Here is a 16,553-nt window from a genome sequence, read left to right on the forward strand (position 1 = left end):
TTGAGAATTTGTTTATAACTTTATAACTTATTCGATCGAAGTAATCGTATTCCTTTCGTGTCACAAGTTTACACATCAAAGAATTATTAGATTTATACAAACTTAGGATTCATCAGCAGACTAAAACTCCTTTTTAGATTGAACTATTTTTTTAATTTTTTACAAATCATCCGTGATAAACAATCAATCAATTCGCGATGATTTGGGACTTCTTTACCTTTATACGCGGAGTTAGTGAGTTCAGTGCCACAGCTCTATTGATGTTATTTGTCTGCATGGAAGAGGCGGTTAGCCAGGGAGGTGAGAACAAACCTTATGTAACCAGGTAATAAATAGTTCTAAATTATGTTTTACCTTAAATTTAAATAAATACAATTATTTTAATAGCGTACATTATGGCTTGGTGGTGATGTTGGTGATGCACGTGTTCGGCTTCGTATCTGGAGCCCATGCAAATCCGTGTACTTCGATCTCGTGCTGTTTCATGGGCCATATCTCCTCGGAGTTGATGATCATATATGTGGCTTGCCAACTGGCAGGCGGATTCTTTGGCTACTTTCTGCTGCTGCAACTTTTGCCCAAGGAAGTGCTTAATAGCAGCGAATCGGCGATTTGTTTTGTGGTACCAATGGACAATCTCTCCACTTCCCAGATTTTAATCATTGAATCTGTTCTTACTGCTGTGTTTGTACTTGGATGGTGTGCCTTGTGGGATGTGCGAAATGGAAGATTCCTGGACTCGGCCACTATTCGAATGGGTCTCCTCGTTATGGCCTGCAGTTTTGCAGGGGTAAGTTGAAGCACTTAAATCTGTTACAAAGTTACTATCCATATTTTTTTTTAACCATAATAATAACGAATATTTTTCAAGTTACCATTTGACAACATTTTAAAAGGTCACAGAATAAAATTCAATGATTTTTGTAATAAACACTGAAAGATTCTTCTGATAAAGAATGAATTTAATCTTTGAGTGGACATCAGAATTCAAAATATGAATACAAATTATTTAGTTCTTTCCACGCACAAAATTCATCACTAATAAATATAAATCTTATCATAAAAACCACAACTTTGAGTGGCAATAAACATTTCAAAATAGTAAATTCAGCAACTTGCAGTCTCACTAAATCCAATTAGTTTTAGTGGCAGGTTGAGGGTAAAGATATCAATAGTTTGTTTTGGATTCTTATCATTTCTACCTTTTTCAGGGTCAACTAACAGGAGCTTCTATGAATCCGGCCAGAACCCTCGTGCCCGCATTCTTCCAGGGCAAACTGGAATCGGTGCTAATGCAGCTAAGTGGCCAAGTCTTGTCTGCTATCATGGTTCCCTTTATCTGGAAGAAGGCGTACACCCCGCGCTATAAGCCCCTCGAAATCCCCATTTACACCAACCTAAACTAAACTGCGGCTCTAAAAAGCATGTGTGTGACAATAAACGTGAGCTGGGCATTTGTGGCTACTGTGTGCTTTATTTGATCAAGTGAATGGGCAATTAAATATTAACGATAAGCATTTCGTGGTGGCAGGAAGGTAATCTCGTTCAGATAAGCATAGCATTTGCATTAGATTATTTATATAGACGGCAGTCGTAGGATTTTAGTTAAGGTATTTATTTGTACGCTTTGCAACTTAAAACTAAACCGCATTCAGCTGACACAGACTTAAAAAATAGCTTGTCCTACGGCTACACTAAGCCAAATTCTAGGCGAGTTCCGCCTCCGAGGTTCGTTTCGTTGACAGCGTGGTCTCGTCCATCGCATCCAAGTCCTCCACCTCCCGCCGGAAGGCGTACTTGTAGATCAGCGAGGCAACCAGAGCTCCACCCAAGGGACCCACCCAGTAGATCCAGTGGTTCTCCCAGACTCCATTCCAAATGGCCGGAGCGAAGGATCGCACGGGATTCATGCTGGCCCCAGTCATTTGACCCTGTAAAAGGATAAATTTATATTGATTTATATCAGATTTATATAAGTATATGTACATCGTATATTATAAACCAAATTCCAACGATAAGCGCCTAAATAAATCTCACTTCCTTTGTCGCTAATCATTTGTTTTATTGACAGGTGCGATAAACTGCTGTGATTTATCATTTAATCTTGAAATTATTAATAATGATTACATGTCAATTTAAAATAATGGTCAAATCATCAATTAGTTATAAGTACCTTTGGCGAACTATTCATGATCGCAGTGATCGCTACAGAAATTCAAACTGTTGACAATTCAAAAATAAATATTGCAATTATTTTGTTATATTTGTTTCGAAACCAAGATTTTGCAAGGGCTTTGATAACGCGGGCTATCGCACGTTTCAATAAAAATAAATGCACTGATTTAGCAAAACCAAGAAAACGAAAAAGCGTGTGCATTGATAATAAAAATATCCAGAAAATATTATAAAAATGATTTTCGATTTATTAAAACTTACCGCGGTGAGGGAAAGACACGAGATGGCGAGACCGAAGCGAACTGGCACCGAATCCTGTTTGGAGGCATTGCGAGGATCCCAGACGCCGCAGCAGATGAAAATGAGGACGGAGGTGATCAGGAACTCAATGGCCACGCCCTGCCAACTGGTCAAGGTGCTGTTGAGGGTGGTGAGGCACACGCCATTGGGCGTGGCCGTGCTGAAGATGGCATTCGCCGGGAGCACCGCCTTCAGCAGTCCATAGCCAATGAAGGCCCCCACCATTTGGGCCACAAAGTAGGCCAAGGCCATTGGCAGCGAGATCATGTTGTAGACGTAGGTGGCCAAGGTAACTGCGGGATTCAGATGGGCTCCACACACAGATCCGAAGCACTGGATGCAGATCAGCACTACGAATCCGAAGTTCAGAGAGCTCTGGAAGTTGGAGTTGCTGAACGCGGAGTTCTCGATGCAACCCATGCAACCCAGGAACATCAGCATCGCGGTGGCAATCATTTCGGCCATGACAATCGAGATGTTGTCCATGTGGCGGCGCTGCAGCAACCAGCATGTTGAACGGCTGCAAGATAAACACATAATCCAGTTAGAAAAATTAACGCACTTTTCATAAACAACACTTGTTTTTAATCCAATTTTGGTTTGATTTTTGTGTCACAGAATAATACACTTTGTTTTAAATACTATAATCTAAAGTACTCTACAAACTTAAAAATAAATAAATAATATCATTTGAAGGTATGGAATATTAATAAGCTACTCAGATTTTATTAAAATTATTTTTATTATATTTCCATTGGATATTCTTATTCCTTTTCTATTGATCGTTTTTGTTTTTACTCAAAAGTTTTTTATACAGAAACAAAAAAGCTTAAGCTTGCGGCACAATGTTATAACTTTTTATGGTAGCACAATAATAATTACAAAATAATCTTTCAACTGGTAACTAAATTTGATAACTGGAAAAATCTGGAACTGAGCAATTTTTCCATTTTGGAGTTTCCGTTTGATTAGCGTTTAAGTTCCCAGGATCACCTTGCAGTTATAGCCATAGTTTCAGAGCGTGGAGACGAGCGATTAATCCAAACGGGGACGTGGTTCAACGCAAACTGGAGTGCACTTCAAGTTCTCAATGGCCACGGATCGCATACTCTATCGCGGACTCTTAATCGCTGGCAATCTCGTCCCACAAGCGTTTAATCGCCTCAGGTCGGTTATCAGGCAGCAGTCCTATATATATATATATAGTATATATTTACCCAAGAATTGCCGAACATTCGGGTTCGTGTGCTCCATTCACTCGAGTGCGTAGGTCCACTTTTATGGCGATGTCTAGTCCGAGTTAGAGACAACTTACTATGGTGGCTCGACATTTAGTAAGTGTCTTTTGTGAATTGATAAGACAACTTTTATCGATTTGTTTAAGCCCTGACGGCGGTGCATTGTCTTAATTGTATTATTATTGTAATACCTAGAAATCAATTGTTTACGTCAAAGAGGAACTAATATTAAATCATTCATGCCTAGAGGGCCTTATCAAGAATGTGGTGATTAGTAGGTTTTTCTAATCACCAACTATAATAAATAGTTTAACAATCCTAGGGTTTTTTATTTCCGATAATTAGAAACGTTTGGTTGTGTGTGTGTGACCTACAATCAAATGCGAGCCCCCAAAAATTGCAATTTTCGGCCATGTATGCTATTCAAACTATAAAAATGCTACCAAATTTTAATTGGTTAATGTTAACACTATTTAAAAAGGAACCTTATAAGTACAACCAATTAATTTGCATAACTAATACTAGTATGTGTTGTAAAGACTTAAGTTGTAAAATATATTTTTTCAATAGGTTGTGATCAATCTTTTCGGTTAGTAATTCTTTATTTTAAGTTATAACAAAACTCTGATTCAGGTTAGAGGTTTTTTTTTAATTTTATTTTTAGAGTATATGAATTAACATAATTCGAACATATATAATATTTATCTCGTTAAGATTCGGCAGGTACAACTAGGAAATGCAAACTAAATTATTGCACTATAACCTCTCCGATCATGCGGATTTTGGCATCGGAGCTTCTCAGATCGATCTCCTCATCGCCCTTGAAAGCCATCCTGTAGATCAGCGAGGACACGGCTCCTGCCACCAAAGGACCCACCCAGTAAATCCAATGATGCGCCCAGGAGTTGTTCCAAACAGCGGGACCCAAAGATCTCGTTGGATTCATGCTAGCGCCGGTAAATAAACCCTAAAAGGACAGAAACAAAGTTAAGTTCCTGTTTTCTTTATAATAGAAAATTTACTTACCGCTGTGATGATCAGACAGGAAACAGTTAAACCAAACCTTATGGCCACCGAATCCTGCAGCTTCGCATTTCGAGGATCCCAAACTGCACAGGCCACCGTGACCAAACAGAGAGTGATTAAAAACTCGATGAAAACGCCTTGAAGTTCACTGATTTCCGGCGCCAAAACAGTGACACAAACTCCCGCAGGATTGTCCACGCCCTTGATGTCATCTTCCGGCAAAACAGCCACCAGCAATCCGTAACCAATCAAGGCTCCCGCCACTTGGGCCACAAAATATGCGATGGCCTTGGCCCAACCAATAACGCCATAGAGAAAGGCGGCCAAAGTGATGGCAGGATTCAAGTGGGCTCCCGAAACCGAACCAAAGCACTGGATGGCAATCAGGATGGCCAAGCCGAAGGTAAGGCCACTTCGAAAGTGGGTGTTGGGGAAGGCAGGACTGTCCACACAGCCCATGCAGGCCACAAAAACAAACATCGCCGTGGCCACAAGTTCACCGAAGAAACAGGCTATTGCAGATCTATGGTGTCCTTCAAGGCGCCACCTGGCGGTCGGATTGGAGTCCTGCGATTTTTGCTTCTGCTGCGACATGCTGACTGAACACTACTGCCAAAATATTTTCGGTCAGCCGCCCAAGTGAGCCAATTCGACCGGAGGTGCGGACTCCAAATTTACGCCAATCAATCAATATCCATTATAAAACCTTAATGCTAATTATCGAGCTGAGATTGGGGGAGCAGCCCCCGCCCACCGATTTAGGATAGATCAATTCATCAAGGGGCATTTTTCTGGGGCTTTGCTCAGCCGTAATTATCGGCCTGATATATAGTCTGCGCCACTGCCATTTCGCCCGATTTGCGCTCAATCTTATCTCATTAAGATCTTTATCGAACGGCGAACGGGGCGCCAACTTACGGACACTGTCTGTGAATCGGGCCAACAAGGCCAATAAACCTGGTCTATGGCATTTGGGAATTTCGAGGAGTGGTAAAGCCAGCATTAGCATATCACACATAGTCCAAAGTCAATTTGGAACCACACAACATGCAATAACTTTCAATTAGTGTTCTTTTTGTTGGGCCACGCGTCAAGAAGGTATTAATTCGCAGACTGCTAATAAGCTTCGCTAAGTGTAGTTTGATTGGTCGATTTGCAGGCATTTAAAATATTTCGAATACAATGACTAGGTTTTCTTACTCGAAATGTTTCTTAGAAAATTAGTTAAAAGCATAGCAAACCAGATTAATGGGAAAATGTTTCCCATTTTTTCATACAACTAAATTAGCATATAATTTATTTGAAATGTTTCATATCAACATTTCTTTAAAAATAACTTATTTAAGTATGCTAAGTAATCCCAAAGAGGCTCTTGGAATGGAATGATCTTAATAAACTAAATATCAACCTCAGGAATGAATCCCAAAAGTCTTCCAGCCAGGGTTTATAATAAAAATACAAAGTTTCGTTTTTAGAATAGATTAAAAATCTCGATGTTCTTTATTACTGAAGGCATTTAGTGAGTTCACGAAGAGAATCGCAGCTTCGAAAGTGTGCATTTTGCAACGCTTGAGCACTTTGTGAAAACACAATCTAAATTATTATTATTTTAAAATTCGGCGTCTTAGATTAGGGGTAAATTAGTTGGGGCTTTCGCTACAGCCGCGTCTTTGGCATCTACGACAGCTGGACGTCCTCCAAGTGGCGCAGCTTCTCGGTGGGCGTGATCTCCGCCTCCACAACCTCCCGACGGAAGACGACCTTGTAGGCGTAGGCACTCACGGCGGCTCCACTGAGCGGAGCCAGCCAGTAGATCCAGTTGAACTCGAAGTGGGTGTTCCACAGGGCGGGGGCGAAGGACCTGGCAGGGTTCATGCTGGCACCGGTGAAGGGTCCCTAAAAAAAGAGGAGAGGTTTACTAATAATATTCCAAAAGTTTCTGAGAATGATAAAAGAACCCTTTTGCAAATTTGTTTCCTTTTCTTGTTATTTAAACATAATTAAGCAAGGTATACAAATTTCTAGTCTCTTTAGTTACAATTATTTTTTATATCATAATAAATCATATCCTTAATACTTATATGAAAAAATGTGTGTTATGTGCAATAATATTTTTTTTATAAATAATTACGTTTTGTGGATGTTGTTAACAGCTACTCAAAAAATTTTTTAAATTAAAAGTCATAAAGGAAAGAGCTAATGTTGAGTTGCACTTAAATACTACTTTACTACCAAAAAGCTGAATTAGCAATTAAGAAAATTCATTTTTAGAGCACTTCAAAAGGCAAAAATATTGTTTTTTTGTGGCTAAAAGCTATAGCATGTGGTAACTTACGGCAGCACAGGCGAGACCGGCGATGGCCAGGCCGAAACGAATGCCGACGGAGTCGTGGAACTTGGCGTTGCGCGGATCCCAGACGCCGCAGCAGACGATGATCAGGACGGAGGTGATGACGAACTCGATGCCGAAGGCCTGGCCGGGGGTGACGGCATTGGGCAAGGTCACGCAGAGGCCGTTGCCCGCCGACAGAGTGTCGCTGGGCAGCAGGATCATCAGCAGTCCGTAGCCGATGAAGGCGCCCAGCATCTGGGCAATGAAGTAGGCGAAGGCCATTGGCAGGGAGACCATTTCGTAGATGTAGGCAGCCACGGTTACGGCCGGGTTGAGATGCGCTCCGGAAACGCAGCCGAAGCACTGAATGGCAATCAAGACGGCGAAGCCGAAGTTGAGCACAATCTGCAGATGGTGGTTGGGGAACTGCGTCGTGGACACACAGCCCATGCAGCCGAGGAAGACCAGGATGCCGGTGCCGATGAGTTCGCCCAGGAAGGCGGAGATTTTGTCCAGCGTCGATCCCTTCATTTTGAATACCTTACAGCAACTGAAATGGTCAGAAGGGCGGTTGAAAAAGGCCACACCAAAAAAGCCAACAGCAACCCTCTCTTTCACTCTCCCCCTATCTCCCTGTCTCTTTTCCGCAGGCCTACTTAGCGGGCTCATCAATCATATCCTATCATTAGCCATCATTAGCCATCCTATCAATTCCGTAAGCCTTCAATGCGAATTAAATCTCCGCAATTCGCAGTTGGCTACATTTAAGTGTTGTGGTATTTATTGTGTGTTCTATTCAAAACCTTGACAATTGTTGTCCGTCTTGAGTGATTTCCAAGGGATTTTCCACCCCTTGTTGATCCACCCCTTTTGCTGACATTTCATCGATTTTTCAAACTTTCTGTAAGAGTAACACTATTATTTTGATCCGAGACACAAGCTGTTGGAATTGAGACTAAAACCTTAGACGGTTAGATTATGCGAAGAACACCAAAATATAGATTAAGTATAACAGTAGCTCTTTCGATTGAGTTTTTAGCAATCAATACAGTTTATAGATAAACTGTCAAATCAAATTGGAAAAAAACCAAACAAAAATCAAAGCATTCTCATAAAACAATAACCTTTCTATGTCACTGTTATCAGTTGAGAGCCTCTTGAACGATTGGTTTCCAAAATCCGTTTATTGTGATTAGAAAATCCATGTTACTTGGTATCAATTCACATACTTTTGGGAGTCATTTGTCAAAGAATTATCTCCTTGTGTTTTCTAAATGATTACTTTTCTTAACTTTTAGCCCAAATAATAATTACCGAATTTCGCGACTCATTTTGACACTTGTCTGGTTTTTGTTTTAAATCTTGACAGATGACACTATATATATTTTTTATCTTTTAGCGGACTTTTCGCGTTTTATTCCGACCGCTTGGGAGCGAGTGAAAATTTACACAGCGACAGCGGGACTGTCAATGTCAATCTGAGGCGTTGGAGTAGCCATAGTCAAATATTTATATCCATATCTATATAATATTGCGTAAATCAAAAGCCCATTTTTAGCCCCTGTGCTGCGAGAGAGCCCCCCACACACACAGATACGGAAACACCTCGAGAAACCACACACAAATATATAAAAATTAGCAAATCCTACTGGCGGAGCATAAAAAAGTCAAGTGTCCAGAATTTATGAGCATCTAAAACGCTCATTCGCTGCTCACAACTGCTCTCTGATATTATCTCTTTGTGATATTATCTCTGGAGCGATGCTCTCTCTCGCTTTCACATGTCCTACCAGTGGCATTTGAATATTGTAGCATCTGAGCAGCAATATAGATAATTTTCTAGGAAAAACTAACCAGATATTAACACTTTCCATGCGTGTTTACATATTGTATTTTCCTGAATGAAATCTGTTCATTAACAAACTATATGAATTAATTATAAGTTTTTGGGTATACCAAATGCAAAATAGAATTGTTTTTGAACAAAACATTTTAAAATAGGTATACAAAATAAAGAGATTTCTATCAATAGCTTTGCTTAACAAGCAAGTTAACCAAGTTTGCTAATATTTGCAGTAAGTAGAAAAATACAGGTTTTAAAGCCTCAATTAAGCTCTAATTGGTATTTAAAATCTGTATAATTATTTTCTGTGTACTAAAGCCAATATGGAGAAGGGGTGGCAGTGGTTGAATCACTACAATGTGATGTGCGAATGCGTGACGCTTTGGGGCAATTGAAACCGGCCACTGCGGATTGATAACAGAGTGGACGCCTATCAATTACCACGCTCGATTTCTATCAATTGCAATTGCTGCAATTGGCAATTGCATTGCGTGAATCGGAGTACGCAATGTGGCAAACAAATCACGGCAAATCTCAGCGCGCCTGTCGATCAAATTGCACGCAATTTGCGTTATTAAGTGTCTCAATCACAATTGGAGCGGCATCTGGCAATAAAAAAATATTTAAAATAATTGTTTCGAAAGCCTTGATGTTGCATAACAGCTAGCACGATAACCCAGGTGATCTTTCTGCGAACTTTTCTATAACTTTTGACCCTTACTGACCTTTCATAATATTTATAAATAAAACAATAGCTATAATCTCTTAGTATGATCCGTACAACCCACAAAGAAAATAGCTAAGGCAAAACGTTTTGGCTCTTGGCCAAGAGCAAATGTTTGGCCATATTATTGACAGTTGGTAAAAAACAAAGAGAGCGACACGTTTTGGCAAAGAGCTAAGAGACCAAAGTCAAAACAATAAACACGCGATGGATCAAGGGGTTAAAAATAAATCACACTGATTTGATTCGCTTCTGCAAAGCGTCAAGCTAGTAATTTAATTACCACCTATTACCATATTTTCCATGCCCAGAAGGATCACGTATCATTCATGGGATCGCTGCATGGGCCACGATTTCCAGTGCCCCGCGGCCCTAATTGACGATAAACTTCGATCATCGGGATGACTGATCTTTATTATTATAATCCATTTTCATTGTTTGTCTAAGTGACGGAACGTGACTGGGAGGTTCTATTGCCATATTTTGGGTGAGTGTTAATAGCAGGTGTTGTGTCTTTTCTGCGGAAGTTGGCTCTGTTAATTAGCAGAGGTGTGCGATAAGGACGGACACTCCTCGGAGCTTTTCCGTAAGCTTAACCGATAGGACTTCAAGCTTTGGCAGAACTTCGATCGGTTAGCTTTTCGCCGAGCTTCCCGCAGAGCTTCCTTATCGGCCGTCGGTTATTAACTGTTAAATTATGACTAACGAAAGCGGTTATAAACGCTTAGCCAGAAGCTCATCGTAAAAAACTTGTTAACTTTTGAAGAACCGTTAATCAATCGCAGCTGATAAGCCTCAGCCGATATCAACTGATAATTGGGCCTGCTTAAGAAGTGATTTTTTTGCTGTTGGCCCTAAAACTGTTGGCCATAAACCACAAGCACTGTCAGCCGACCGCTGATAACGCACTGAGTGATGTTGTATTGGGATCGGCACTGTCTGTCGTCGGCATAATATCACAGGCTTAATTTGGCCATAATTGGGCCAAGTCAAATCGGATTTACTCGTCAGACTTTTGACATCGGCCCGCATTTATGGCTATTTCGAAGTCCGATAATAATCGGGTGAAAAGAAAAACCACACATATACGGCGGCTTTTTTTATGGCATTCCAATTGCCAGCTGGATCGTAATTGAGGCTCATTATAGTGCCGCGGGTCGGGAGCTTTAGTTTCCATTGATCTTGATTCACAGCAGCCTGTCTCCCCAGATCTGCTCTTATCTTTCCGGCTTATCAGGCCAACGGAAACTGCTGACGCTCAGTTGCGCAACAGGTTGATGGCATTGCCACCTCGGAGTTCAGTGGGCATAGGCTTTTGGCCAAGTTATTTACGACTGCAAATATAAGGTGTAATAAACGAAAAAACGAAAAAAAAAAAAAATAGATCCGAACGGAGGGCGCCAGTTATTAAGCCAAAAACAACTCTGGCTGCGAGACAGCTGAAGGTTTCAGATTTGCGGGCCAAAATTAGTGCCTTCAGCTTATCAGCTGGCCACGCGGTTAGCGCACTTGAAATCAGATTACTCATATTATAATAATTGTTGACAAGCTTTTTGGTTAGTTAGACCATCACAGAGCAGACAATTGGCTAATAACTAACCAATAACATGTGCTGAGAACACTGATAACATTCGGCATTGACCTAGGCAGCGAATTTCTTTGGCCTCCAAAGAGGGCGTGTCGGTCATAAATTTATGGTTCGATGCGGCTTCTAATCGAAAAATTTGTTCGCTTGCTCGCCTGCTATTTATACCCACTTCTATTATATATGTGCAGCACATCTGATAATCCAAAGTGTGCAAGGGCGATAAGGAGTGAGTGGTAGAGTACAAACACTCAGCCGGAATTAAGCCACAGCTTATGCATTATGCAACGGCAGAGCGTCTTGAATTGGAACTAAACTTTGCTCAATGACGGCTGAGACCCAGTTGATAACCCTGCGGCTGAGTAGCCCCTTATCAAGTGCCAAAGTAACTAACTTAATCATATTTCCGAGTGGCCACGGTTTGCCGAGCACAAATATGATGTCGTGGGATTGAATGACATCAACCAACTGTGAAAGATCACAGGGTTGTAGCATAAAACTGGATTTGTTTTTTCGAAAATACAATTAGCATATAGGAATTGCCATATTGGACACTTGACTGGCCCAATTTGAGCCTGGGGAACTGTTCCGTGTTTAACCGGTTTCTAGATCATATGATGACGTTACAATTAGGCCAAATCGAATTCCGTTTAATGGAGTTACTAACGTATCGACGGGGCACGCGATTCGACACTTGATTGATTTATCAAGCTTGATTAGCACAAATTATCGGGCAACTCGTGAGTTTCTCCGAACAGATCTTAATCGAAGGCATGTGTTAAATTATATAAAATCTTAAATTTGGTGGTAATAGATTATTTTACACTAACAATTTAGCAAGAGAGTTTGTTTTTGCTTTCCCTTCTCTACTCATTAACTAATCAGATCCAAATTAAAGATTGATTAATGGAAATTTTTGCGTTCAGCTTGATTAAATCGATTCAATGTGATTCACAAGAACAATGGAAATAATAACTTTGAATGAATTGTTTCACTGTATATTCAAGTGTCATTTCTCTGAATTATGAATGTACATGATTATTTTTAAGATCCCGACTCTAAACTTAAATTCTGCGGTTGAGATTAAGCTAACAACATTATCAGACTCTGCGACCTTCAAGGCAGACGAAAAAATGTTGATTATTTTGGCTTTATTTTTGGGAGTGCGACTTCAAGTTGTCGAAGTGCGCAGATAAAACTTCAGGCGAGAACTGCTTCTACGTACAAACACTCGGTAAATTTGTGTGTAAAGATAGACTGAAATATTTTCGAGTATCGACATACCACATAGGCACTTAAAGTATCATAAAATGATCAATTTAGCGTGGGCACTATGCAAAATCGCCTGATCCAAGGCCTAGAAGTGCCGTTTGTTTACTTATCAGGCGCCTTTTTTTTTTATAGAATTTTATAGAATCGAGTGACCCCGCCAATCGTGTTGCCATACTTATTTTCAATGATAATTTTGATAAGAGTGCCACCACACCAGCCGACGTCTAATTAGTATACAAAAACAACAATGGATCGAGGCAAACATATAGGTATGTGGGCATAGCTAAAAGCTAAAGTAGAACATCGGGCAAATGTTCGAGTATGCGTACATAGAAACGTATTCCAAAAAACCAAAAAACGAAAAGAACGCGGCACAGTTCTTTAAAAATAAACATTCTCCGGTAGAGTGGGTCGCCGAACCCAAGGCTGAGCATCGGACAAGTGTTAAATGAATGTCAAAGTGGCAAGAAGAATGCGGGAAAATATTGGAAAATAGTGTTTACCATATAAATTATAATTCGGCCCTATCTAATTACCCGGTATGATAGTTGCGCAACCATGGGATTACAAGCAATTATTCTTCCGCCGGCTGCAAACCTGCCTATCATGTGCAAATGCTAAATAATGCACATAATTATAAGTCAATAATGCGGTAGTCGATAAACAACAATATTAATAAATGTGCAAACTACGATGTGCCTGGGCGTTTTCGATTGTTCTTCGCTTATTTGATCACCATTCAAAGCGCCCAATGGCGTAGTGGGAATACTACTCGGTATGGAAATATTGCCGCTTTGGGGCAATAAAGATCCCCCCACACCGAATTGGAAAGTTGGCCAAGATAACGCAGTCAAATATTTGAATACCATTTGAATTTATAAGCCATTACACGCGTGCCAGCAGAATTTAAAGGCAAAAACAAAGCACTCACACTCTCGAATTTATGGTAATATGCCACCAAATAATTCACGTTAAATGTATCACTGGCGTATTAACCCAGAAGGAAGCAGTCCAAAATCAATTTAAAATGCGATGCCGCCAATTTCGAAACGCGTTATGCAAAGAGCATTTGCCTCCAGTCAACGCACTGCAGGCCTTTTTATATTAAAATCGAATCGCTGCCCGCTTTTGGTTTAATGAAATTTTAAGACAAGTTTGCTAATTAATTAACGCACACTCGAGAATCACAGAGAGCCAAACTAACCTGCGTTTCGGTCGATCGTTTGTTTGCTATTGAGACTTGAAAGAGCCTCAGGCGAAATCCGCGCGATCGACAGCGCGCGGGCAGCGCAGTCGGCGTCGCAGCTGGACACCATGGCGTATTATTATTGCTGCTATCAAGCAGCGCAGTCGCTGCCGACAAGAAGCCAAAGCAGCGCAGTCGGCGTCGAAAGTTCAGCTCTTATCGCTCCAGCCGATGAACGCCGACTGCGCAGTCGACGCTCCGCTCTGCTCTGCCTGCTTTAGTCAGTGATGCGAGCTTTCGATAGCGATAGCATAGCAGGCAACTAAGTTCACGCACACGTTAGCTTTTTCGAAAAAGTTCAAGCAAGGAGTTCAAATAACTGGTTACATTAAATTTGACTTAATTTTTCATAAGAATATTTAAACTGCAGTGTTTTTACGATGATATGTTAATTTACATTACTTTGTAAATGCGTCTTAAAAATTGACAAAAAACCCTGCCCTGAATCATAAAAAGGAATCAAAGCTAAATCACTTTGTTTTTGCAAGTATTTTTCCAATTATTCATAAAACTGAATTTATCATTAAACAAACACTCATAATTTATAATAGACATGCATAATGTATTTATTATGACAAATAAATTTTATATCACAAAAAAGTCTTCATGTTTTGGAATATTTAATTTTTCAAGACTGTTGAAGTTAGGCTAATAATTAAAAAAGTCTATTTCAAGAGTTAAACAAATAAATTTGACTATATTTACAGACACAATGGTCAGTCAGGTTCAAGTAAACAAACGCTCAATGTTTAAATTTGCTCTCATGATTCACAGATAATACTAAACAATTAAAATTAATTATAAGTATGACAGTCATACGCAGTTGCTTCACACTTTAAGCAATTAAGATCTTTAGTTCCTTCATTTAAAGTTAGCAGACGGTGACAAAATCCACACCATGAAAGTGATAATTAGTTTTATAAAAACTTTAAAACACCTTAGGTGATGAACTTTTAAAAGTCAAGTCAAGATAGATAGATAGAGGTAATAAGATAGTTTAATGGGTGCCATAAATTTTAATCAATAGGCGACTAAAATGATAATTCAATTACACGCTTAAAAACACTTAAATGGCTTTGAAGAGGCGCTCCCTTTGTGATAAGAAAAATCAAGAGAGAATGAGAAGAAAGAGAGAGATTTATAGCCGCAATATTTATTTACAATGTTTTTTATTACTGACACTTACCTTTAGTGCTGCGGTGATTGGAAAACTTACCCCAAAGAATTCCAGCTAAGTTTTATGGAACTCACTTCAGATAGCACTTATCACTTATCACTCACAACTAGCGCGTCACTTTTTTGACATTGGAGGGCTTTATCGCGATTCGATTTCCATGGCGCCTTGGGAGGCGGATTTCCTTGTGGCCTTGACACTGAATGCTCGCATCACTCGACACTGAATGCTTAAACTCATGACGCGCACCTTAAGCGACTTGCACTAAATTATTTGCATAGACCATTCCGCGGCGGAACATTTGATGTTCGATAATAAATTATACACGGCAACGATGCCAGCGCGATCGAGGTAGAAGCAATTTAACTCGCTAGATTAATAAATAAACCCAATGAAACCGCATCGGAATCAAAGAAGTTGGATGGATTGGTCGATGCTTATCGATCTGCCATCGTAAAACTCCCGCGCATGTGACACAGTGTTCGATCCACTTTGCCCCACACACACACTCTATATATTATTATTATTATTATAAGCTATATGCTATAGTTGATTTCTGGTCCAAGCCAGACTCCCTTGATTTATGGACACATCATTTTCGTCTAGCGGAGCTCGTTAGCTCGGAAACTGGTTGGACGGCACGAAAAAAATGCAAAATAAATAAACAAAACGGCGGCATTTGTTGTTTCTTGTATTTGCAATTCAGTTCTTGATTCACTCGCTCTTTGTGCCGGGGCCAAAAATACATTTTGTATTTCTGTTGCTGTATTTTCGGTTTTCGGGTTTTTCTTTGCTTGGCTAAAAACACTTGCGCACGTGACGTATACGCAACGTGGCACCGAAAGTGTGTCAAATATTGATAGACGCAATAAATGTTGTAATAAATAGCTAATTATTTCGCACCTTTTGGGCTTTTGTTTGGCACTAGTGGCCGCAACTCCTCCGGGGATTTCGCTGCCCATCTTTATTTGCTGACCGATAACCGCAGACTGCTGCTCTTGCACTGGCATTTCTCTGCACTTTATTGTACTATTTCTCCACTTTGTATTTCTTGTATTGGGTGGCGAGGCACTTGATGGAGTCCGGCTGCTAATTGAATTTCCCGTTTGCAATGGTAATTTTCCCTGAATCGGATTCCGTGCGCAACTTCACTGCGTGTCGCGAATTTTGTACTCTTGACTCGCGGACGGTGTATCTGTATCTGCGGAACGGGTATTTGTATCTGAATCTGCAGGCGGTGCGACGCATGTGAGTTTCGCTTTCGAGCGCCGATCCGATCCACCGACTGACTGACTGAGAGTGAGCTGTCGCCGTTTAACAAAAACCGCCAAGCGCCCATCAAAACCGAAATCAAATATCGCAAAAAGGCATGCCATAAAAACGAGGCAGCAAAAGCCATAAGTGCCATTAGACACGATACCCAATCGAGTGTCGGGTATACCTGTGCGATGAGCGTCAATCTAGATTGCGCCGAGGGTCTGATCAACGAGTGCGGGGACCTCCATTATCCGAACTACCCAAGTGGAAATTTCCTTAACTCGAAGCAGGCTGATAAAGCAATAGCATTGAGGAACTGAACTTCAGCTGGTTGAGTTAAACTAATTGCAATTAATGCAATAAAGAAGCTGAAGGACCTTG

At 40.5% G+C, this 16,553-nt stretch overlaps 4 protein-coding genes across 7 annotated transcripts; 1 reads left to right on the forward strand and 3 right to left on the reverse strand.

Moving 5' to 3' along the window:
- Positions 1-58: 58 nt before the first annotated feature.
- LOC108087697 (aquaporin-2) lies at positions 59-1,454 on the forward strand. Its single transcript, XM_017185212.2, has 3 exons — positions 59-325; positions 388-790; positions 1,212-1,454. Exons 1-3 carry the CDS (start codon positions 198-200, stop codon positions 1,404-1,406), a joined length of 726 nt encoding a protein of 241 aa, XP_017040701.1. The 5' UTR covers positions 59-197; the 3' UTR covers positions 1,407-1,454.
- A 140-nt stretch (positions 1,455-1,594) lies between these two features.
- Positions 1,595-16,187, reverse strand: LOC108087694 (aquaporin). 2 transcript variants are annotated; one of them, XM_017185206.1, is made up of 3 exons: positions 15,819-16,187; positions 2,437-2,995; positions 1,595-1,931 (listed from the first exon to the last, which is right to left on the reverse strand). In XM_017185206.1, exons 1-3 carry the CDS (start codon positions 15,923-15,925, stop codon positions 1,707-1,709), a joined length of 891 nt encoding a protein of 296 aa, XP_017040695.1. In that variant the 5' UTR covers positions 15,926-16,187; the 3' UTR covers positions 1,595-1,706. The 2 variants fall into 2 exon arrangements, with proteins under 2 accessions (XP_017040695.1, XP_017040696.1); XM_017185207.1 differs by lacking the exon at positions 15,819-16,187 and adding an exon at positions 3,469-3,531.
- Positions 4,462-5,333, reverse strand: LOC108087695 (aquaporin). The gene is made up of 2 exons (XM_017185208.1): positions 4,740-5,333; positions 4,462-4,680 (listed from the first exon to the last, which is right to left on the reverse strand). The coding sequence occupies exons 1-2, from the start codon at positions 5,331-5,333 to the stop codon at positions 4,462-4,464; spliced, it is 813 nt and encodes a 270-aa protein (XP_017040697.1).
- Positions 6,203-13,723, reverse strand: LOC108087696 (aquaporin AQPcic). Of its 3 annotated transcripts, none has more exons than XM_017185211.1 (3): positions 13,700-13,723; positions 7,075-7,621; positions 6,203-6,635 (listed from the first exon to the last, which is right to left on the reverse strand). In XM_017185211.1, exons 2-3 carry the CDS (start codon positions 7,600-7,602, stop codon positions 6,417-6,419), a joined length of 747 nt encoding a protein of 248 aa, XP_017040700.1. In that variant the 5' UTR covers positions 7,603-7,621; positions 13,700-13,723; the 3' UTR covers positions 6,203-6,416. The 3 variants fall into 3 exon arrangements, with proteins under 3 accessions (XP_017040700.1, XP_017040699.1, XP_017040698.1); XM_017185210.2 differs by lacking the exon at positions 13,700-13,723 and adding an exon at positions 13,427-13,565; XM_017185209.2 differs by lacking the exon at positions 13,700-13,723 and adding an exon at positions 8,386-8,531.
- Positions 16,188-16,553: the final 366 nt, after the last annotated feature.

Source organism: Drosophila ficusphila, unplaced genomic scaffold (genome assembly GCF_018152265.1).
Source record: "Drosophila ficusphila isolate 14025-0441.05 unplaced genomic scaffold, ASM1815226v1 contig_414, whole genome shotgun sequence".
NCBI classification, from domain to species: Eukaryota; Metazoa; Arthropoda; class Insecta; order Diptera; family Drosophilidae; genus Drosophila; species Drosophila ficusphila.